The sequence below is a fragment of the Papio anubis genome, chromosome 20 (genome assembly GCF_008728515.1).
Source record: "Papio anubis isolate 15944 chromosome 20, Panubis1.0, whole genome shotgun sequence".
Lineage (NCBI taxonomy): Eukaryota > Metazoa > Chordata > Mammalia > Primates > Cercopithecidae > Papio > Papio anubis.
In genome coordinates, this window is record NC_044995.1 from 18,986,505 (window position 1) to 19,007,670 (window position 21,166).

Sequence of the window (21,166 nt, forward strand, 5' to 3'; positions counted from 1 at the left end):
TCCGCCCGCCTTGTCCTCCCAAAGTGCTGGGATTACAGGCGTGAGTCACTGCACTCAGCCCCTTATAGCCTTTTTTGCCCCTTATCTGGTGTCCAATTCAAAATCATATCTAGGATCAAACATTTCATTTAATTAAAACATCTCTTTAGTCTCTTTTAATCGGAAACAGTTCCTGGACTTTTCTTTGATCCTTTGTGATCCTGACTTTTTTGAAAAGCACAGGCCAGTTACTTTGTAGATTGTTCCTCAGTTTGTATGTGTTTGATATTTCCTCGTGATTCAATTCAAGTGTGCTTTTTTTTAAATTTTGAGACGGAGTCTCGCTCTGTTGCCCAGGCTGGAGGGCAGTGGCGCGATCTTGGCTCACTGTAACCTCCGACTCCCAGGTTCAAGCAGTTCTTTGCTTCAGCCTCCCAAGTAGCTGGAATTACAGGTGCCCACCACCACACCCAGCTAATTTTTACATTTTTTTTTTTTTTTTGCAGGAATACTGCTTCAGTTTATTGGCCAGCACCTTCAGTTAGTTGCTTTTTGTATTATGTCCAGATCTGATAGGTGTATCTTCAAGGAATTTAGTCCAATAGGATCTTAATGATATTGGATTCAGAAGTCTTCTCAATTTAGTTTCAATTTGAGTTTCTCTTATTTAAATGAGGATGAACATATTTTAAATGTTGAATGGCCATTGACTTTTCTTTTTTTATGAATTATCTGTTGCCTGTTTTAAATAATGATTTTTTATTTTTCTCTTGATTGTTTTCTCTTGTTTTTTAAAATACAGCTCTTTGGATTTTAGGACACTGTGTTTTTGATTTAAGTTGTGCATATTTTCTCCCATTTTGTCATTTGTCTGTGTTTGTATTGCTTTAGGCCGTTTTAAAATATAGTAATATTTATTCATATGATTGTGAGACACAGAATTTTCCCCTCTTAACTGTGTCCGCAGTTAAGAAGGACACAGTCTATTTTTCCTTCTAGCATTTTTTTGATTTTTTTTTTTTTGAGATGGGGTTTTGCTCTTGTCGCCCAGGCTGGAGTGCAGTAGCATGATCTCGGCTCACTGCAACCTCCACCTACTGGGTTCAAACGATTCTCTTGCCTTAGCCTCCCAAGTAGCTGGGACTACAAGCACCTGCCACCACACCCAGCTAATTTTTGTATTTTTAGTAGAGACGGGGTTTTACCACGTTGGCCAGGCTGGCCGCGAACTGCTGACCTCAGGTGATCCACCTGCCTCAGCCTCCCAAAGTGCTGGGATTACAGGCATGAGCTACCACTCCCTGCCAATTTCATATTTTAATATTTAGGTATCTTATATATTTGGAGTTAATTTTGGTATGTGGTATAAAATGGGGTTCCAATATTACCTTTCTCCAATAATATTTACTGAATAATCCACCTTTCCCCAGAGATCAGGGATTCTATTCTGTTACATTAATCTTTTCTTTCCATTCATATGCAGTATCCAACTTTTTAAAAATAAAATTTCAACTTTTATTTTAGATTCAGGGGGTACATGTGCAGGTTTGTTGTATGGTGTATTGTGTGATGCTGAGGTTTGGGGTATGATCCAGTCACCCGGTTAGTAAGCAGGATACCTGATAGGTAGGTAGGTTTCATCGTTTGCCGTCCTCCTCCTCTCCCTGCTCTAGTAGTTGCCAGTGTCATTGTTCTCATCTTTATGTTCATGTGCACCCAGTGCTTAGCTTCCAGTTATAAAGGATAACATGTGGTATTTGGTTTTGCTTCTGTGTTAATTCATTTAGGATAATGGCCTCTAGCCACATCTATGTTGCTGCAGAGGACATGATTTCGTTCTTTTTTACAGTATCCAACATTTTAATGATAGGAGTGGTATTCTGAAATCTCTGCTGTCTTTATTATCAGGCATTTTCTTCCAATTCTTGCTTTTTAATATTCTTGCTTGTTGAATTTAAATTGAATATATCTGCTTTCATACTTGTATTTTTATTGGGGTCATAGTTAATTTGTATATCATGTATCAAATATCCTATTAACTTGCAGAGATTAACATCTTTATATCATTTTGTATATATAATTTTAACCCATGGGATTTTTTTTTTTTTTTTTTTTTTTTTGAGATGGAGTCTCGTTCTGTCACCCAGGCTGGATTGCAGTGGTGTGATCTTGGCTCACTGCAACCTCCACCTCCTGGGTCCAAGTGATTCTCCTGCTTTAGCCTCCCAAGTATCTGGGACTACAGGCGTGCACCACCATGCCTGGCTAATTTTTGTATTTTTAGTAGCCATGTTGGCCAGGCTGGTCTCGAACTCCTGACCTCAAGTGATCCGCCTGCCTCGGCCTCCCTGGGATTACAGGCATGAGCCACCACACGCAGCCAACCCATGTATCCTTAATGAAGATGATATTGCCTCAGCGGAGTTGAAAATTGGTTAGCGGGGAGGACAAAATCTTAGATAGTACAGTGGCTTTTGGCGCTTCAAAGCTCAACTATACCAAACAAAATCTTACTTAAATTATTTACCTGCTCTCTTACCGGGTTTTCTTGGTATCACACGAGCAACACTGATGTTAAGTTCATGGATTATACATGTACGCAAGATCAGTGCTACCAAAAAAAAAAAAAAAAGGATCAGTGCTACAAAACTATGGCAGGTAGATGGCTGTAGTTGGAGAATGCTCAATGTTGAAGTCATATTGCACGAGGCGGCGTGCTGCGCCCACATTGGCTGTCATGTGAATGTTGTTCATATTTGACCCTCAGTGCTTTTGTGTGTGCCATGGCTTGGAGAATTAGATTACAGTTAAAATAGTTTGTTTTGTTATTCTACAAAAGTTATTCAACCTGTGAAATAAACAAATCCAGACTTAGGTAAGGAATGACTATTTATTCATAGAAACATTGCAGTAAGGGAAGAGGTGTTGTAATTGGAAGAACACTACAACCGTAAGATCTGCAAGCATAGCAAAGGTCAGGCATAAAGGAATTTTCTTTTATAGGGAAGAGTAAACAGGCAAAAAAGAACTAGCTTCAGGGGAGTGGGATGAGACTGTTTTGGATCTGTTGACTCTGATGTGTCTGTCAAAATGTCTGTGAGTCTAGCTGATGTTCATGATGTCTGAAAGGAGGCCACATTTTGGTCTCTGAAGCGCCTTCCTAAGATTGGGAGCAAAGCACCTCACTTTGGGTCCAGGGGGATGGTGGGGGGCTCCCTGGGCATGCCCCTGTTCTACTGTGGAGGTGAAGATGCCATGGGAAAGTAACAGCACCTAGGGTCCTGTTCAACATGGACATTAAGGAAAGGTCTGGCCTGAACCCCTTCTGCAGTAGCTGGCTTCCACTGGGTTTGTGGAAGGACAGATTTTTTCCAAATTCCCAAAAGAGGAGAAGTAAAGGTAGTTCTAAGTAGTTTTATTTTGTGGGCTGTGAGCCAACTCAATCTTGTGGCTTTTTTTCCTTCTCCAGCACTGGCTTCTCTGGACTTTGCACACCTCCAGGAAAGGAACCCAGAAAATCGATCAGTTCTGACAATTCTAAAAAACCATGCCCCACGTGAGTTGCTGTTTCTTTCCTTCTTGAAGTACAATCATTTTGTTGTGTAATGTGAACACCAGATTTATTTATTCCAGAATTTCCTGCCTTGTTTGGTCCCTTAAGGGAACTGCTGCCAAAGTCTCCCATTCTAGTGAGTAATAGTAGCAAAGAGCCCAATTCTTCTCAGTGCTTTTCCCCTCTCCAAACAGTTTTTAGATGTTCATTCACCAGATAATTCTGCATTGTCCACAGGCATAGTCTTCTGCCCAGAGCTCTGAGGGAACAGAAATACCTCCTTTTAAGAATGGTACACGTTAGTACCACGGTTTGGTGAGGTAGAGGTGAGTGTTTGAATGTGACACATGACAAAGTTTGGTCTTCTCTACAAACTTGCGTTTTCCACTTGAAAGTGACAGCATTTTTTTGTTGGATGTTCCTAGTCTCAGTGTGTGGCAAGATTTTCCGTGAAACTTTGAGGATTGAATGGGAACAGGGTCCTGTGAAGGAAGGGCTCTTGTTCCTGATATAGTTTCCTGTTGCTGCTGTTACTAATAACCACTATACTTAGTGGCTTAAATCAGTGTAATTATGATTTATACTTCTGCTGGTCAGAAGTCTGAAATCAGTCTGAAAGGGCTAATATCATAGTATTAGCAGAGCCATGTTCCTTCTGGAGGTTCTAGAAGACTGGAGAATCTGTTTCCTTGTCTTTTTCTGGTTCTAAAGGCGGTCCACGGTCCCTGGGGTGTGGCTTCCATCTGTTTTCAAAGCCAGCAATCACATTTCAACCTTTGCTTTCATCATCACATTTCCTTCTTTTACTCACCTGCCTCCCTCTATCACTTATAAATACATTGGGCCCAACCAGATAATCCAGGATAACCCCCTCTCAAGATCCTTAATTTAATTGCACTTTTAAAGTCCCCTTTGCCATGTAAGGTAAGGTATACATAGGTTTTGTAACCAAATTCAGGTCCAGACCACTTGCCACTTGAAAGCTCAAGAGAGGAGCATTGGTGAAAGGAAGGTTAGCTTTATTCAGGAAGCCAGCAACCCAGGGGAGGCAGTGAACTAGTGTTCAAAGACCACTGAGTTCTGTCTCCATATCAGGGGATTTTAAGGGAAATTAGGAAAAATGATGATCAAAACATTCTTGTGAAATGTGCAGTCTCAGGTCATTGCTTTCTTGGTCATTGCTTTCTTGATCAGTGTTTTGTGGCCTTCTGTAGGTGCCGTCAGCCTATTCTTACCAGGCCGGTCAGCCCATTCCCAGAGTTGTTAGCCTGCGTATTTTAATTCTCTTATCTCTGTTGAAGGTCCTGTTTTCCTGAGACTGTTCTTACTGAATAATCTACAAAGTCAAGCAAAGTAATAATTATATTTAAGCAAGCAAGCTTTTCTTTAACATTGAGTCAGTACTGTTACTGTTTCAGGGATTAGGTTGTGGACATGTTTGGGGGGCCTTTATTCTGCCTCCCACAACCCTCTTGCCCAGGAACCAATGAGAGAGGATGATCATAGTCAAGTTCACCTTGGGATTTCCTGGAATGTACCAGTTCAGAGTGATGTCTCTGTGTGCCTGGACTGGCATCCAGTACCTTGCTGTAGCCTAGGAACAGGGAAAATAGGAGCAAATAAAACATGCCAGATGCATACTCTCAAGAATTATAGATTCTAAGAGCTCAAAGACATTAGAGAATTTGTCTAATTCAAATACTCCCAAATAAGCAGATCATTTTGTACATAAAATGGAAATATCATATGTCCATTCTATTCTGTGACATAATAACTTGATGAATCTGAGTCTTCAAAAAATTCTTAAGTTATATTCAAATTTTATTTTCTAACCTAGGGACTTGTTAAACATTGGAAAAAATTCATCTTTTTAAAAGTCTTTAAAGGCAGAAGGGAGAGCAAGAACTTGTATTGATTCAGAGTATATTAGTTATTGAGGATTTGAAAGCTTAATCTGCTGTGCAGTTAAAATCTGCTGTGAAATAAATGCATGCAATATTTTATTTAATCAAGAAACTGCACACATCTGGACATTTGGCGTTTTAAATTCTCAGACCTTTCTGGATAATGGAATTGTTCTGTTGTACACAGGAAGTTTTATCTGTGGCAATAGGAATGATAGAGAATCATGTTAATACTATGGTTTAGGCAACCAATTTCCTGTTGAAAACAACACAAAAAAGTAACACAAAAGTGTTACTTGCTTCCTTCAATTACCTCCTCCATTTTCTTCTCATTTCACTTCAGAATCATTGCTGTATTTTCACAAGTAATGGATTTGTTGTTTCAGTTGTTGGTGACTTTCAGGGATGTGGCCATTGACTTCTCTCAGGAGGAGTGGGAATGCCTGGACCCTGCTCAGAGGGACTTGTACAGGGATGTGATGTTGGAGAACTACAGCAACCTGATCTCATTGGGTAAGATCATCCTACATAATATTCAGAATTTGTTCCCCATAATTTCTGCCTCATTCATTGTGAATTTCTGATCTCCATTCCCTGAGGAAAGGCTTACGTTTGAGTAGAAGGAGAAATGGACAGCTCCACTGTGTACCTTTTATCTCTTATCCTTTAGACTGTCACATCTTTCTCTGTCTCTTCCTGTCAGTGTCTCCCTTCTTTGATGGCCAATGGACTAGATTTGAATCTGGGAATCCCCTAGCATGACCATGTACCATTTCCTTTCTTTTAAGCTGGATGTGCAGTCCCTAAGCCAAATGTATGTTCCTTACTAGAGCAAGGAAAGGAGCCCTGGATGCTGATGAGAACCATGACAAGAAGACAGAGCTCAGGTGAATAAGGGCTGGTCAGTGTCAGCTATTGCTAATAGTACAGCTGATCTGTAGGTGGCAGCACTTTGACGTGTCTGCATGAAGCTCTCTTCAAAGGCCTGTGGAAAGAAGGCTTGAGACATAGAGAGAGCAAGAAGGTTATGTCTGTGAGTTCCCAGTGGAACCTCCCTCCCAACTCCCATTTGCCACTCTTCTGTTTTACATTCCATTTTTGTTTTAATAAGGGAGCTACCTTTGGTCTAGTCTCTTTTGGCCACAATGCTTTTATCTATTTTTCCAATTATGTTTTTTCCCAGTTGCTCTTTTATAGTTAAACTTGGATAAGTATCTCTAGCCAGCACATACCTGCTGAGACTTTGCTATGTTCGTAGGTTAGGAGGACCAGGAATGATAGCTCTGGGGAGGTAACATTTGAATTGAGACCTGAATAAAGTTGGCTATAAATCAGGGAAATGTGTGTTCAGGCAGAGGGAAGAGAAGATCCTGAGAGAAACGGAGCTTCACTTGAGAATCAGCAAGAAGGCCAGTGTGGCTACTGAAAGTGGAAATTCGAGGTGAGGTCAGAGAAATAGGCAGAGGTCAAATCATGCAGGACCTTGTTGGTTGTTGCAAGCGGTGAGATTTTATTCTAAGTGTGATCAGGAGCCCCTGGCTGATTTTTTTGCAGATAAGTAAAGGATCTTTGTTTAAAGGTCACTCTTGAGTGCTATGTGGACAGTGAGGATAAGAATGAAAGCAGGGGCCGGGCGCGGTGGCTCAAGCCTGTAATCCCAGCACTTTGGGAGGCCGAGACGGGTGGATCACAAGGTCAAGAGATCGAGACTATCCTGGCTAACACAGTGAAACCCCGTCTCTACTAAAAAATACAAAAAACTAGCCAGGTGAGGTGGTGGGCGCCTATAGTCCCAGCTACTCGGGAGGCTGAGGCAGGAGAATGGCGTAAACCGGGAGGCGGAGCTTGCAGTGAGCTGAGATCCGGCCACTGCACTCCAGCCTGGGCGACAGAGCGAGACTCCGTCTCAAAAAAAAAAAAAAAAAAAATGAAAGCAGGAAGGCTAATGAGAGGACTACTTCAGAAGTTCACACTAGAGATAACAGTGACTTGGAATTGGGTTTAATATGTGGAGGTGATGAAAACAGGTAATATTTTGAAAGTAGATTTAATACCTTCATAATGGAGTTATTTTGAAGATTGGCAATAGAGGCCTCAGGGTTTGGAAGGCTGGAGAAGGAAGTCAAGAGTTATGTATTTGATATGCTCATTAGATATCCGTGTGGCGAAGTTAGATAAGCATTTGGAAGCCTGTGAGTGGAGGGGATAGTCAGGACTGAAGAGATAAATACAGGATTAATCTCTGTACCGAGGAACTGAATGAGGTTATGGAGCGAATTGGTTTAGATGGAAGGCAAGGTACAGCTCAAGGACTGAACCATAGGGTGTTCCAACATTCAGTCAGGAACAATCTAGCAAAGGAAATTGAGGACTAACCTGAGTAACCTGTGACCTAGGAAGAAGGAATGCAGTGTATTGGAAGCCAACTGACAAAAGGACGAAGCAGTTAACTCAGAGAGAGAATGCTAAGAGTTCAAGTAAGAGGAAGGCTGAAAACTGGCTATTGGATTTGGCAAGATGAAGGGTGTTGGTGACCCTGACAAGGTGGGTTTGGAAATGAGAGGAACAAAAACCTCATTGGAGAGTATTTAAAAGAGAGTGAGAAAGAAGTAAGTCAACAATAAAAACTAGAGTGGGACAGTGAATTAACTCACCAGGCACTGTTGAAGGCCCATTTGAGGAGCCCTCAAAGTTACAAATAGAGTTTACAAATATTTTAGAAGGTTTTAAGAACACTGTAATAATTAGGGGAAAGAAATGTGATTACAGTTTGTATATGCAGTATTATTTCAACTACATAAAAATCCATGGAACAAATTTAGGAAGGAAATATGGCAAAATGTTAATTATGGTGGTAGGAGAGAAAGAAAAGCAAAAGGTATAGACAGGAAGCGTGCATACCTCTTGAGAAGTGTTACCACTCTCCTGTCCACTGCAGCTCCTGTCCACTGCAGCTCCTGTCCACTGCAGGGTGAACCACAGAATCAGGAGAGCTTTTTGTTTTGTTTTGTTTTGTTTTGTTTTCAAAGGAGAATCTTTAAAATGGTGGTAAGCTGGGCATGATGGCTCAAGCCTGTAATCCCAGCACTTTGGGAGGCTAAGGTGGGTGAATTGCTTGAGCCCAGGAGTTCGGGACCAGCCTGAGCAATACAGCAAAACCCCATCTCTACTTAAAATAAAAATTAACAGGGTATTTTGGCATATGCCTGTGGTCCTAGCTACTTTGGAGACTGAGGTGGGAGGATCATTTGAGCCCCAAGGTCGAGGTTGCAGTGAACCATGATCACGCCACTGCATTTCAGCCTGGGCAACAGCAAGACCATGTCAAAAAAAAAAAAAAAGAAAGGAAAGGGAAAGGGAAAGGAAAGGAGAGAAAGGGAAAGAAAGAGAGAGAGAGAGAAAGGAAGGAAGGAAAGAAAGGAAGGAAATGAAAGAAAGGAAGAAAGCCGGAGGGGTGGTATAAAGGTAAATGATCTGGTAACTTAAGTGGTGGTGGTCAAAAAGGACGGTTGCTTGAAATTGTGCTTTAAGAGGTGTTATTGGTAATAACATCCTTTGACATTATATATTATTATGTTAGTACAAGTTGTGCTAATCATTTTTGAAAAGAGACTATTATGGATTTGGCAATTGGGGGTAGAAAACATGATGTTTGGGAATGAAATGTTTAGAATATAAATAAATGGTCCTAATGTTGTAGGAATAGTGAAAGATGTAAATAAATTATAGCTTGCCTTTTTCCCAAGGGGGTCTCATGTTTTAAGCCTTCAGTGTTCTTTGGTGATGGATTTTAAGAATAGGCATATTTCAAAAATTTTAATTGAAGTAAACAGCACTAGAATTACTGAAAAAAGTTATGTGGATGTTTTTAGTTTTGGTATTTAAACATAAATGCTGATCACTTTTCAAAGTGTTATGGTAAAACTAATTCAAGTGTAATAGGCGTCTTAGTTCATATTGTGTTACTATCAAGGATACCCTAGGCTGGGTAATTTATAAAGACCAGAGGTTTATTTGGCTCGTGGTTCTGCAGGTTGTACAAGAAGCATGGCACCTCTTGTCTGTTTGGCTTCTGGTGAGGACCTCAGGCCACTTCTATTCATGATGGAAGGTGAAGGGGAGCCAGTGTGTGCAGAGATCACATGGTGAGAGAGGGGAAAAGTGACAGGCTTTTTTTTTTTTTTTAAACAGCTCTCTTGAGAACTAGTAGAGTGAGAGCTCAGTCATCCTTGAGGGAGGGCATTAATCTGTTCTCTGGGGACCAGCCCCCATGACCCAAGCACTTCCCACTAAACCCCATCTCCCAGGACGCCATACTGGGAACTAAATTTCAAGATGAGATTTGGTGGGTACAAACCACATCCAAACCATAGCAGATGATATTTCATGTTGTATATCCATCAATATAGTTAGAGTATTGTCGTGGCATGTCTGATAAATCAAATGTTGTGGAAAGTAAGTCAGGCTAACACCTACAAATACAAAATGGATTTTGGCTGAGGTTGAGTGTATAACCTGAAAATATGGGAATCAGTGAATAAATCCTGTAATGGTGAAGACTGCACCTATCGATAGAACATGTTAGAAATGTGCTACAGCATACTATGTATCATAAGGATTGATGTCTGCTGATGAGTTCGAACAGTTCCTGTTAGGCCTCCAACTGTCAGCAGAAAAATAAAGCCTAAACCTCATACTATAGCTGGAGATCATTTAATATTACCTCCCTGTGGGGTTGCTAGTCAGTTAAATACTTTAACTTCTGTTGGAATAGCAATAATTATAGTAGCTAGTGTAAAATACATTCAGGTATCAATGTCTATTCCTGCTGTAAATATATTGTAGTCTCATACGATAAAGCTTATGAGCTAAATCGATATTATGGGTCATATTATTTCTATATAATCAAATGGTTCTTTTTTTTCCAGAATAATAGGTAACAATATGTGAGATTATTCCAAAACCTGGTAAAATAAGACTGTACACTTTTGGATAGACAAAAAAATCAGAATAAATGTTGGTCTAAAAGTAGATCTCCTCCTCCAGCTAGATCAAAAAAAGTGTATTAAGGTTATGGTCTGTCAGCAGTATGGTGATGCTGGTTGCTAGTACTGGGAGAGAGAGTAATAAAAGCACAGCTGCAATTAATAGTGGTGTCTGGTATTAGATATGGCTGGTGGCTTTATATTTATAATTGTAATAAAATTAAAATCGGTAGCTCTTAAAATTGATGAAACACCTGCAAAATGTAATGAGAAAATGGTAAGATCTGCAGAGGCTTCTGCATGTACTAGATCAGGCCATCTTGAGTTATTTTATATGATGAAAGGTAGGGGTCCAGTTTCGTTCTTCTGCACATGGCTAGCCAGTTATCCCAGCACCATTTATTGAATAGGGAATCCTTTCCCCATTGGTTAAGGCTCACCTGTTTTCCGGTGTCACAGTACTGCTGCTTCCTGTAGAAGGGGCCTCCTCCACAGGGCCTGTGTGATTGGGTGTTGTGCTGGTGTCAGCTGGTTGGGTTGGTCTGACCTCAGGCCCTGGGGGAAACGGTCAGATGCCAGCAGAGTTGGAATGGGGCAAGTAGTTCCCCAGTTACCAGGCCCCTAGCTGGCCCACTGGACAGCCTGTGAGACCTGAAGGGGCTGGACTGCAGTCTTGCTAGCCCAGAGTTCAGGTGCTGGCTTTGATGCAGGTAGGCGGGACAGGTTGGTTTCCAGGTCACTGGTCAAACTCTCAGGCAGGGTCCTACAGAACGCTTAGGTGGTGGGAGCCCAAGGGAATATCAAGGTATGTGGGGTTTGGATTTTCAGAAGGGCTCTGGGCTGCAGGTGAAATGTCCAGGTGGGGGCAGGGCGGCTGTGCTGTGGGCCTTTCACTGAAGAGGGCAGGACTCCTGCAATAGAGACTGGCAGCTGCGGGGTACGTGGCGCGCTTGCATTTCCCTCCCTTCCAAACAATGCCGAACTTCACTGTTGAGGGCATGCAGAGGTGCGAGGTGTTATCTGTTACCTCTGGGAGTTTTGCCCCAGAGGAACACAGAACCGCAGGAGGTGCCGTTGCTGCAGAGGTGCGGTTGCTGCGCTGGAAGACGGAGCTGGTGAGCCTTAGCCGCCTCAGAGGAGGTAGGGCAGGGGTTGCATGGTCTGCTATCTGGGAGGTTCCTGGGGAAATGCAGAGCCTGCCTGCAGAGTTCTTGTGGAGAGGGTCGCTATGCTGCAGAGCTCAGGCGGGAGCAGGGTCTGCAGAGCTCAGGCGGGAGCCTTGCCTTGCCTGGCGAGGAGGGGCTGGGCAGTCTGACCGCCCCTCAGCACTGTGACTGCAGCTTCCGCTGGGGTTATGGCAGCTGGCACCAAGCTGCCCAGGGATCCGAGGCTTGTGGTGCTCCACATGGGCTTGAGCAGTGCCTCTGCAAAAACTCTAGGTGGCTTTCTGTGTTGGTCTAGTGGCCCAGGGGTGGGAGTTGGCAGGTCCTCCTGTGCCCAGGATTGCAAAGGGCCATGTAGGAAGTGTGGTTCCCCCAGGGACACTCACTCTCTCACCGTTTAACCATGTTAGGGAGCTTCACCCACTACATGCCAGTCCCAGGAAGGTGGCTGCCTGGCTTCTCTCCTCTCTGTTTTCTGGGAGTCCCCTGGCGTCCGTGGTAAATCCTGACATGGTCTTTTAGACCAGCGCTACCCCAACCTTTTTGGCACCAGGGACCGGTTTCATGGAACACAGTATTTCCGGCCGGGGGACGCGGGGCGAGAGGGGAAGAGCGGACCGGTTTTGGGATGAAACTGTTCCACCTCAAATCATCAGGCATTAGATTCTCATAAGGAGCCCGCAACCTAGATCCGTCCTATGCACAGTTTACTACAGCGTTCAAGCTCCTGTGAGAATCTCAAGCTGCCGCTGATCTGACCGCTGATCTGAGCTCAGGTGCTGATGCTCACCCACTGCTCACCTCCTGCCGTGCAGCTCGGTTCCTCACAGGCTGCCAAACAATACGGGTCTGTGGCCCGGGGTTGGGGATCCGTGTCTTAGATGATCCACTTAAAGAGACAGTATTTACTTGCGACTTTGTTTCCTCTCCCTGAGAGTGGTGCATACTAGCTGCTTCTAGTCAGCCATCTTGAGTGCCCCTTCTAGAGTTACATTTAAATTTACATTAAGGTTAAAATTTGAGTAAATTTAAAGTTGAACTGAAATTCTGTTCTGAATAGCCAGCTATCACCAGGTTTTCATCTCTACTCATGGATCTTCTCGCTATTTTGCTACATATGAGTCAGTCTGTGGGTAGCTTGTCTAGTTTTGGGTTTTTTAGCTAAAGTTCTCTTTGTAAAATTGTTGTTCATTCGTTACATAAAAGGTATAAAGGATTAGTTTTGCTTTTTTCGTCCTTAAAATTATTCTTTCATCTTTGCAATATGGTACTTTTTCTGTAGCACCTGAAGAAATTCATTTCTCCTATACCTTCTGTTGTGAGTAAATGTTTTGGTCTAAATAAATATAATTGTTAGCTTCTGTTGATTTGGGGGTAGGTCTGGTTCAAAGTGGTCAAATCAATATGAAATCTTCCAGATGTAGGCTGAGTTTAATAAACACTTTGGTTTATTAAAGCATATAGTATGTTTACTTTGTTATGACTCACCTCCTCATATATAAATTTATATTAATTATAAATTTGGATATATTGAAATATTTGAGGAGGGTGATGGATGGGTGTGTGCGTGCTTCATGGCCCTATTCAATTAAGCTCTCTGGTCTTAATTTACTATGAAATTTTCCTTTCGCCTCAAATTTCATAGTTTGTTGTGGGTGGAATGTTCTTTAATTAGAAAATATAGCCCATTTCTTTGTGTCTTATAAGCTGCACCATGACCTAATGTTTTCATGTAAGTACTTGGGTTTAATACCTTTTAAGGTTTTGCAGAAGATGACAGTGTATAGGCTGAATTAGCAAGAGATAGTGAGGTTTATTGGGGTTTATTGATTACAAAAAAGGGATATAAGCACTGCCAAGTCCTTTGTGTTTTAAGCTGTTGCTGGTAGTACTCTGGTGAATAACTTTGTTAATTTAATTAAGTTTATGGCTATGCATAGTAGGATATTTCTTCTCAGTTTGGGTCTTAGCTATCATGTATTCAGAATATATTAAATCACTTTCATTGTTTATTTTTATATTAGCTGTAGCTTTTTATGACCTAGTTAAGGTATAACTTTGTTTATAATCTTAAACATGTTTTATGCTGAGTTTTATTAATTTGGGTTAGTCATATGACTGCAAGCATGAAATTTTACCAACCCTAAGGAAAATTAGTATAACTCAGTCAACCTTTGGTTAACTGCTTAATTTTTATCATTGCTGTTTTCTGTGGCTGTATTGGTAGAGTAAGGTTTTATGAGCTGCTAATTAGTGTGCTTGAGGCCTGCTCTTTTTGGTTTTTGTTGATCTAGAGGACATTCTCACTAGAATGCAGATAGTTGCAAGGGTTACTAAAAATGAATAAAGAGGTCAGGACTAAACCTATTTGTTTATAGAGTTATATGAACTCATTTAGGCATTGTCAGTGCCTTGTGTTGCGAATTAAGCTACATTAGCTTATATGTAGGAAATTCCCTCTCAAGAAGAAATGGCCAAGTTTAAGTGCTGTGTCAGTATTGGTGGATGTTTTAGTAAATTTAGTAAAAAAACAAACTTTTAGGCCGGGCGCGGTGGCTCAAGCCTGTAATCCCAGCACTTTGGGAGGCCGAGGCGGGCAGATCACGAGGTCAGGAGATCGAGACCATCCTGGCTAACATGGTGAAACCCCGTCTCTACTAAAAATACAAAAAACTAGCCGGGCGTGGTGGCGGGCGCCTGTAGTCCCAGCTACTCGGAGGCTGAGGCAGGAGAATGGCCTGAACCTGGGAGGCGGAGCTTGCAGTGAGCCGAGATCGCGCCACTGTACTCCAGCCTGGGTGACACAGCGCCAGACTAAATCAAAAAAAAAAAAAAAAAAAACAAACTTTTAACCCAGAAAACCTAATTTTTAATTTACTTTTTGGATTTTGATAAATTCTTTAGGAGTTGGGCTAAAACTTAGTTCTAGATGAACTTTGTGTGTGTGTGTGTGTGTGTGTGTGTGTGTGTATGTGTATGTGTGTGTGTGTATGTATGCCTTACCTGTAGTTAATAAATATAAGATTTCCTGTTTTGAGGTTTGGCAAGAATAAAAGCCTTATATCCACAAGTAGTACAATAGCTTGAGATTGTGGAGTTAATTAACGTGAAATCGTGTGTACATGTTTGTGTCATGTTTTTTACTATGTCCACTGAACATGGAGTAATTAAACTTTATGGTTTCACTGTAGAGAAAGACTATTCAATTTCAGCTCAGCTACAGTTTGCTTTATTGTATCAAGTCCATGACAGCCATGTTGGATCATAACATTCCCTAAATTAAAAAATACCAAGTGTGTGACACCACCACAGTGATGTGTGATCATGGACTGGTTAGCCATTAGTCCATCGAGATGTCTTATTAAAGAGGAATGAATGGGCAATCTTAAGTCCGTGACCGTGAAGTAAGAACCAGATGGCAGGCGTAGTTTCATCCAAGTTTCATGGGCCCAGAACGAGAAGTGGGACACGTCTCAAGCAAGTTGCTGGTTTCTTGAAGGTTGGTACTAAAGAAATCCTGTTGGCGGTAATAAGCTTGTTGTCAAGGATTGATTTGTCTGAATGTACTGTGAATAATCAATAATTTCATGTCCTGTGTAAAATAAAGGATTTAATATATCGAACAGTATTTGTATTGGTAAATCTGACATATGTGAGTATGCCATTCAATGTGTTAAGCACTGTTTGTAATTTCATGTATCTTATATGCATGGGGAGTGGATCTTAATGTGTGATTACACATGCATATACAATGTACAATCAAGCATAATAGTACTAGTACATTATTAGGAAAAGCACATAATGCATCCATAGTTAGGTTTTATGTTTATTTTCTCAGTACTGACATAGCATTTAACAGTAATTTTTCTCAAGTAGAAGAGTCAGGTTACAGTTTAAGTGGAATTTCAGCTTTAGAACCCTGAGACTTGAGGTTCTAGTTTTGTTATTTGAGGTGTTGTATTGTTAGGTTTGTTAATAGAGTAATTTATAACTATGTGAATAATGGGTTATGATGAAGTGGAGGTGATTTTTGATTTGAAAATTTAAAGGATTGGGTAATTTTTGAGGGTGAAGAGTTTGGACTTCTTCAGGAAATTTCTATAGGTATAACAGCATTATATAGTTATGAAGGCTGATTCATGGTTGTGGTCAGTTGATCTTTATTTGTTGGTATCTTTATTGTTCCTGAGATTACTCTGGGAAATTAGATAGCTAGGAGTGTAGCCAATAAAAGTGAGATAAGGAAGGAGAAGAAAATAATTAGGAGATGGTTATTGAAACTATCATTTGGAAGTGAGAAATGATTTTTAGAGTGACTTTTTCTAGTCAAATCTAGTAAAACTGGTGCTGTTTTGGTTTGTTGAAAGGTTTAGGTATGGTGATAAACCATGAACAACTGTTGGGAAGGAACCTAGAAGGTTGGAAAATTTGTATATGTATGAGGATTCAAATTTAAGATTTTATGTTATTAGTTGAGTTCTAATGTTATAATGAAACTTAAGGTAGTTAAAGCATGAGCTAAGAGTTTTAGGTAGAATGGCATAGTCATCTGAGGAATAGTTACGGGAATAATATTTTTGGAGATAAAAAAAATTCAGTGGGCCGGGCACGGTGGCTCACTCCTGTAATCCCAGCACTTTGGGAGGCCAAAGCAGGTGGATCACGAGTTCAGGAGATCGAGACCATACTGGCTAACATGGTGAAACCCTGTCTGTACTAAAAAAATTACAAAAAATTAGCCGGGCATGGTGGCAGGCGCCTATAGTCCCAGCTACTCGGGAGGCTGAGGCAGGAGAATGGCGTGAACGTGGGAGGTGGAGTTGGCAGTGAGCTGAGATAGCGCCACTGCACCCCAGCCGGGGTGACAGAGTGAGACTCTGTCTCAAAATAAATAAATAAATAAATAAATTAGTGAAAATAATACTGATTGCAAGACATTTAATTGAACTAGCTAGGAGGGGGATTGTTTTTGTTGATTTGACTTAAAGTTGAAAAGCAGAGTTGTCCCAGGATTGTAAAGAAAATAATTTGAGTACTATAGACAGCTGTTAGGGAGATGACAATAAGCATGATTTAAAGGGCTCAGGTGTTGGCATACTGTGTTTGCTGTTTTAATAATTAAATCTTTGGAGCAGAAGCCTTTAAGGAAGGGCATACCTATTAAGTGTAGGCTTCTGAAAATGAGTAAGGACATGGTAAAGAGTATAGTTTTAAATAGGCCCCCTAGTTTTCTAGAATATTTTTCATCATTCAGGGTATGAATAATGGATCCAGAGCACAGAAAAAGTATGTTTCAGAAATACATGCATACAGATGTGAAGAAATGCTAAATGTGGTTGATTAATGCCACTAGTGACAATTAGGAGACCTAGGTTTGAGGTAGAAAAGGCAAATGATTTTTTTAAGTCTTATTTTGTGTTACGGCACAGATTGCTGTGAATGAAGTGGTAATACCACCTAAGCAGTTTTGTTATTTTCTTTTTTCTTTTTCTTTTTTTGAAACAGGATCTCATTCTGTTGCCCAGACTGGAGTGCAGTGGCAAAATCACGGCTCACTGCAGCCTCACGCTTTTGGGCTCAAGTGATCCTCCTACCTTAGCATCCTGAGTTGCTGGGACCACAGGTGTGCACCACCATGCATGGCTGATTTTATTTTATTTTATTTTATTTTATTTTATTTTATTTTATTTTATTTCTTTCTGTAGACACAAGGTCTGTGTCTACTGTGTTGCCCAGGCTGGTCTTGAACTCCTGGGCCCAAGCGATCCTCCTGACTCAGCCTCCCAAAGTCCTAGCATTACATTGTGAACCACTGCACCCCACTGTGTTTTCTTTTCTATTAGTAAAGTGTATTAATAAGAAAATTCTTGTTACAACTATTGTGCTTGAATGAAGTAAGGCTAAAACTGGTGTCGAGCCCTCTGTCACTGATGGTAGTTATGGGTGAAAACCAAATTGGGCAGATTTACCAGTTGCTGCTGCCAGGAGAAGCCTAATTAATGAGAGAGTGTCAGGGTTGGGGTTGAGTATGGACATTTTTTGGAATTCTTATGTGTTTGAGTGTAACAATCATGATGCTGATAATAGGAATCCAGTATCTCCAATACTTGTATATAAAATTGCCTGGAGGCTGCTCTATTTGTGTCTGTTAGGCCATATCATCATCTAGTAAGTAAAAATGATATGATTTCTATTGTTTTTCATCCAATAAAGAGTTGGAAGAAAAAAGAGTTGGAAGAGGTTGGTGGCATTAGCTACTATTAGTATGGTTGTGAGGAATATAAGTATGGACTTAAGTAATTGATTAATATTTTGATCTGAAAGTATATATCACATTGAAGATTCTGTAATCAATCATGTGATGAAAGAAGTTACTGGTACAAATATTAGTCTAACTTGAAGCTGAATGTCAGTTTTAAAGTTTGAATAGTCATTCAATGTCAGTTTGAAATAATTATTTCTTGCCCTGAATGAATAAATATTGGGGTTGGAAATAGGCTGGTGGCAAATGAGTATTTTTTTTTTTAAATAGTTATAGTAATTGGTAAAAATAAGTTGGTAAGTAAAATTATGATAGAAGAAGAGAAGAAATTTATTTTATTCAAAGTTGCACCAATTTTTGGCTCCTAAGGTCAATAGATTAATTCTAACTTTTAAAAGTGCAGAAAGCCACATTGTTATATATGGAGGCATGAGTTAGCAGTTCTTGCATACTTTCTTAGCAAATCATCAGTTCCCCCTTATCTGCAGGGTATACATTCCAAGGCTCCCCCAGTGGATGCCTGAAACCAGAGCTAGTACTGAGCCATACATATAATGTGTTTTTTGAATCTGATAAAGGAGATAGCTACTGGGTGGTGACTAATAGGCAGATCCTTTTTGGATAATGGCAAAATTAGACAATATGCTCATCAAAGGGATGATTCATGTCTTGAGCAAGATGGAGTAGGATGGTGTGAGATTTCATCATGCTATTCAGAATGGCACAGTTTAAAACTTATGAATTGTTTATTTCTGGTATTTTCCATTTAATATTTTGGACCTCAGTTAACTATGAGTATCTGAAACCACACAAAGTAAAACCTTTGGAACTACTGTAAAGAGTTTTAAGTTTCTATATAAGATTCACAACTGAATGTTTTATTTAAACTTTATTTACAATATATGGGTCCTGGAATAATTTTGCAGTTAAGTGACAGGAGTAATAGAGGTAGAAGATGTATAAATATGAGAGTATTTTCTCATGTGAATAATGGTTTGATGTTATTAATGTGATATATGAATTTTTCTCATTGTAATGTGATTGATAGAGGGACTATATGGCCATAATTAGTACATTAGTCCTATTTGGATAATGGCAAATTAGATCATAAAAATACTGATATAATTCCAAATAATTCTCCATTCAGGTTAATAGTTGCTAGTAAGGCTGTCAACTGCTAACTCAGGCCTCCATATAGAACCATGTGGCTTTCTGAACTTTTAAAGGTTAGAAGTAATCTGTTGGCCTTAGGAGCCAAAAAGTTGTTGCAAAAGGCTAGGTCAGTTAGGCTAGCCCGTACTTATCATGTTTCTGTTAAAGGAAATAATGTCTGTAGTCTGCGAGCTAATAGTACAGATGCTTCTCAACATACGTTGGGGTTACTTCTGGATAATGTCAAAAATATTATAAGTCATTCTGTGTAACCCCATTGGTAAGTCAAGAAGCATAATGAATGTGTATTGCTTTCTTACCATGGTAAATTTGAAAAATCGTAAGTCTAAGTATCATAAGTTGGGGAACCTTGTGTCTGGTTTGGCTATGGATTTGTTCATTGTTTGAATTTGGTTTTTGTTTGTTTGTTTGTTTTGAGATGAAGTCTCGCTTACCCAGGCTGGAGTGCAGTGGTGTGATCTCAGCTCTCTGCAACCTCCACTTTCTGAGTTCAAGCAATTCTTTTGCCTCAGCCTCCCAAGTAGCTGGGATTACAGGCACCTGCCACCATCCCCAGCTAATTTTTGTATTTTTAGCAGAGACGGAGTTTCACCATGTTGGCCAGGCTGGTCTCAAACCCCTGACCTGAGGTGATCCGCCCACCTCAGTCTCCCAAAGTGCTGGGATTACAGGCATGAGCCACCGTGCCAGAATCATAGTTTGAATTTGTAAGGCAAAATCATTTTGATGTTGTGTGGTCATGGGCAGTTATTAGGGCTGTGGCTCCTATAAAACTTCATGGCATTTGGATGAGAAACGCTATAATTAGTAATGCTGTATGAGCTACAGATGAATACTCAATGATTTTAAGTCTGTTTAGTATGAACAAATAGAATTTGTTATAATTATTCCTCATAGTGATATTAGAAATGGATAGGCTATATACTTTTAGATTTTAAATTAGGGTAATTTGTATTAGGCCACAGCCTATTAATTTTAGTAATGTGGCTACAAGAACTGTGGGTGCAGCATTCGGGGCTTCTACATATGCTTTTGGTAATCAAAGATGGAGGATATAAAGGGGTGGGTTTTTTTGGTTTTTTCTTTTTTTACTATGAATGCTATAATGCCTTCTATTTATATGAGACTATTCAGGAGTTTGGTAGTATTTGAATTCAATAGCAGGTTATTAAAATATTTAATGAATCCATGGTGTTTTAGATATAGATTAATTCTATAAGTAGGAGTAAAGAGCCAATCAGTGTATAAAACAGGAAATGAAAGTCCTGTGTTTAATCATTCTGTTTGGCTTTCTCATTGGGTAATAACAATTAGAGTTTGAATTAGAGTTGCTTCAAGGAGACTATAGAATACAATTAGTTCTATGACGGTAAATGTCATGATTAGGAATATTTGTAGAAAAATTAACATTGAATTTTTTTTTGTATATCTGATTCCTTGGTGAGTTGGTGTTGCCTTGCTATAATTATGTCTATCTTGGGAGAGGTTAGGTGAAGCAAGGCGGAGGGAAAGACATGAAGGAAAACATTGTTTCTGGCCAAGTAGCATGCTCAAAGTTTCAATAGGATCAAGAAGGTGAAGAAAATAATCAGAGTGGGGGCAGAAGTTGTAGAGGATTTTGTAGAAAGTACACGATGAATTCCAAAAGGCATAGTTTGGAGTGAAGTAGGACATGGATGGGATAAGTGAAGTAGGACATGGATGACCAAGGACCCAGGAAGCCAAGGCTTTTAAGAGTATTGAGATAAGTCAGAGATACCAGGCATTACAGGATTGGCCTCTAGTGGTCTTTTAGGGGAAGGTGGATGGTTATTCCTTTTATAAGTTAAGGATAGTAGGGCCATGACACTAAGAGCTTATGGAAATTGAGATCTCCATGGAGAAGCCAGCCTTAATAGCAGGATGTGGAGGTCTTACCAGCACCCAGAGCTGTGGAGGCTTTGCTTGTAAACTGCAGTGGGTGGAGTGGCTGTCTTAGCAGAAGAGAGATTACTGGAACAGCATTGCTAGGAGCCTGGGATTGGGGAAGCTTCTCAGGAAGTGCAATGGTACATGAAGTTTCAGGTGAGCCCTGAAAGAATGAAAAGCAGGTAAGGAGACTGAGGGTGGAGAGAAGAGGGAAGAGCATTCCTAGCAGAAGTAACAGT

At 40.4% G+C, this 21,166-nt stretch overlaps 1 protein-coding gene across 14 annotated transcripts in view; it reads left to right on the forward strand.

The window, feature by feature from the left end:
- The window catches only part of ZNF571 (zinc finger protein 571), a 32,004-nt gene that overhangs the window by 5,033 nt on the left and 5,805 nt on the right, over nt 1-21,166 (forward strand). The window contains exons 3-6 of one of the 14 annotated variants that reach the window (XR_004180293.1): nt 3,449-3,858; nt 5,823-6,323; nt 7,833-7,980; nt 9,470-9,486. Coding sequence is in view for 11 of the 14 variants with exons in the window: in XM_031659533.1 (XP_031515393.1) it covers nt 5,805-5,949; nt 6,225-6,323 (244 nt within the window). In the remaining 3 variants the exon portion in view is untranslated. Of the gene's footprint in view, nt 1-2,275; nt 7,160-7,832; nt 8,587-9,469; nt 9,487-21,166 lie in introns of those variants that run through there. The other 13 variants (XM_031659537.1, XM_031659533.1, XR_004180291.1 and 10 more) reach the window with 13 other exon arrangements.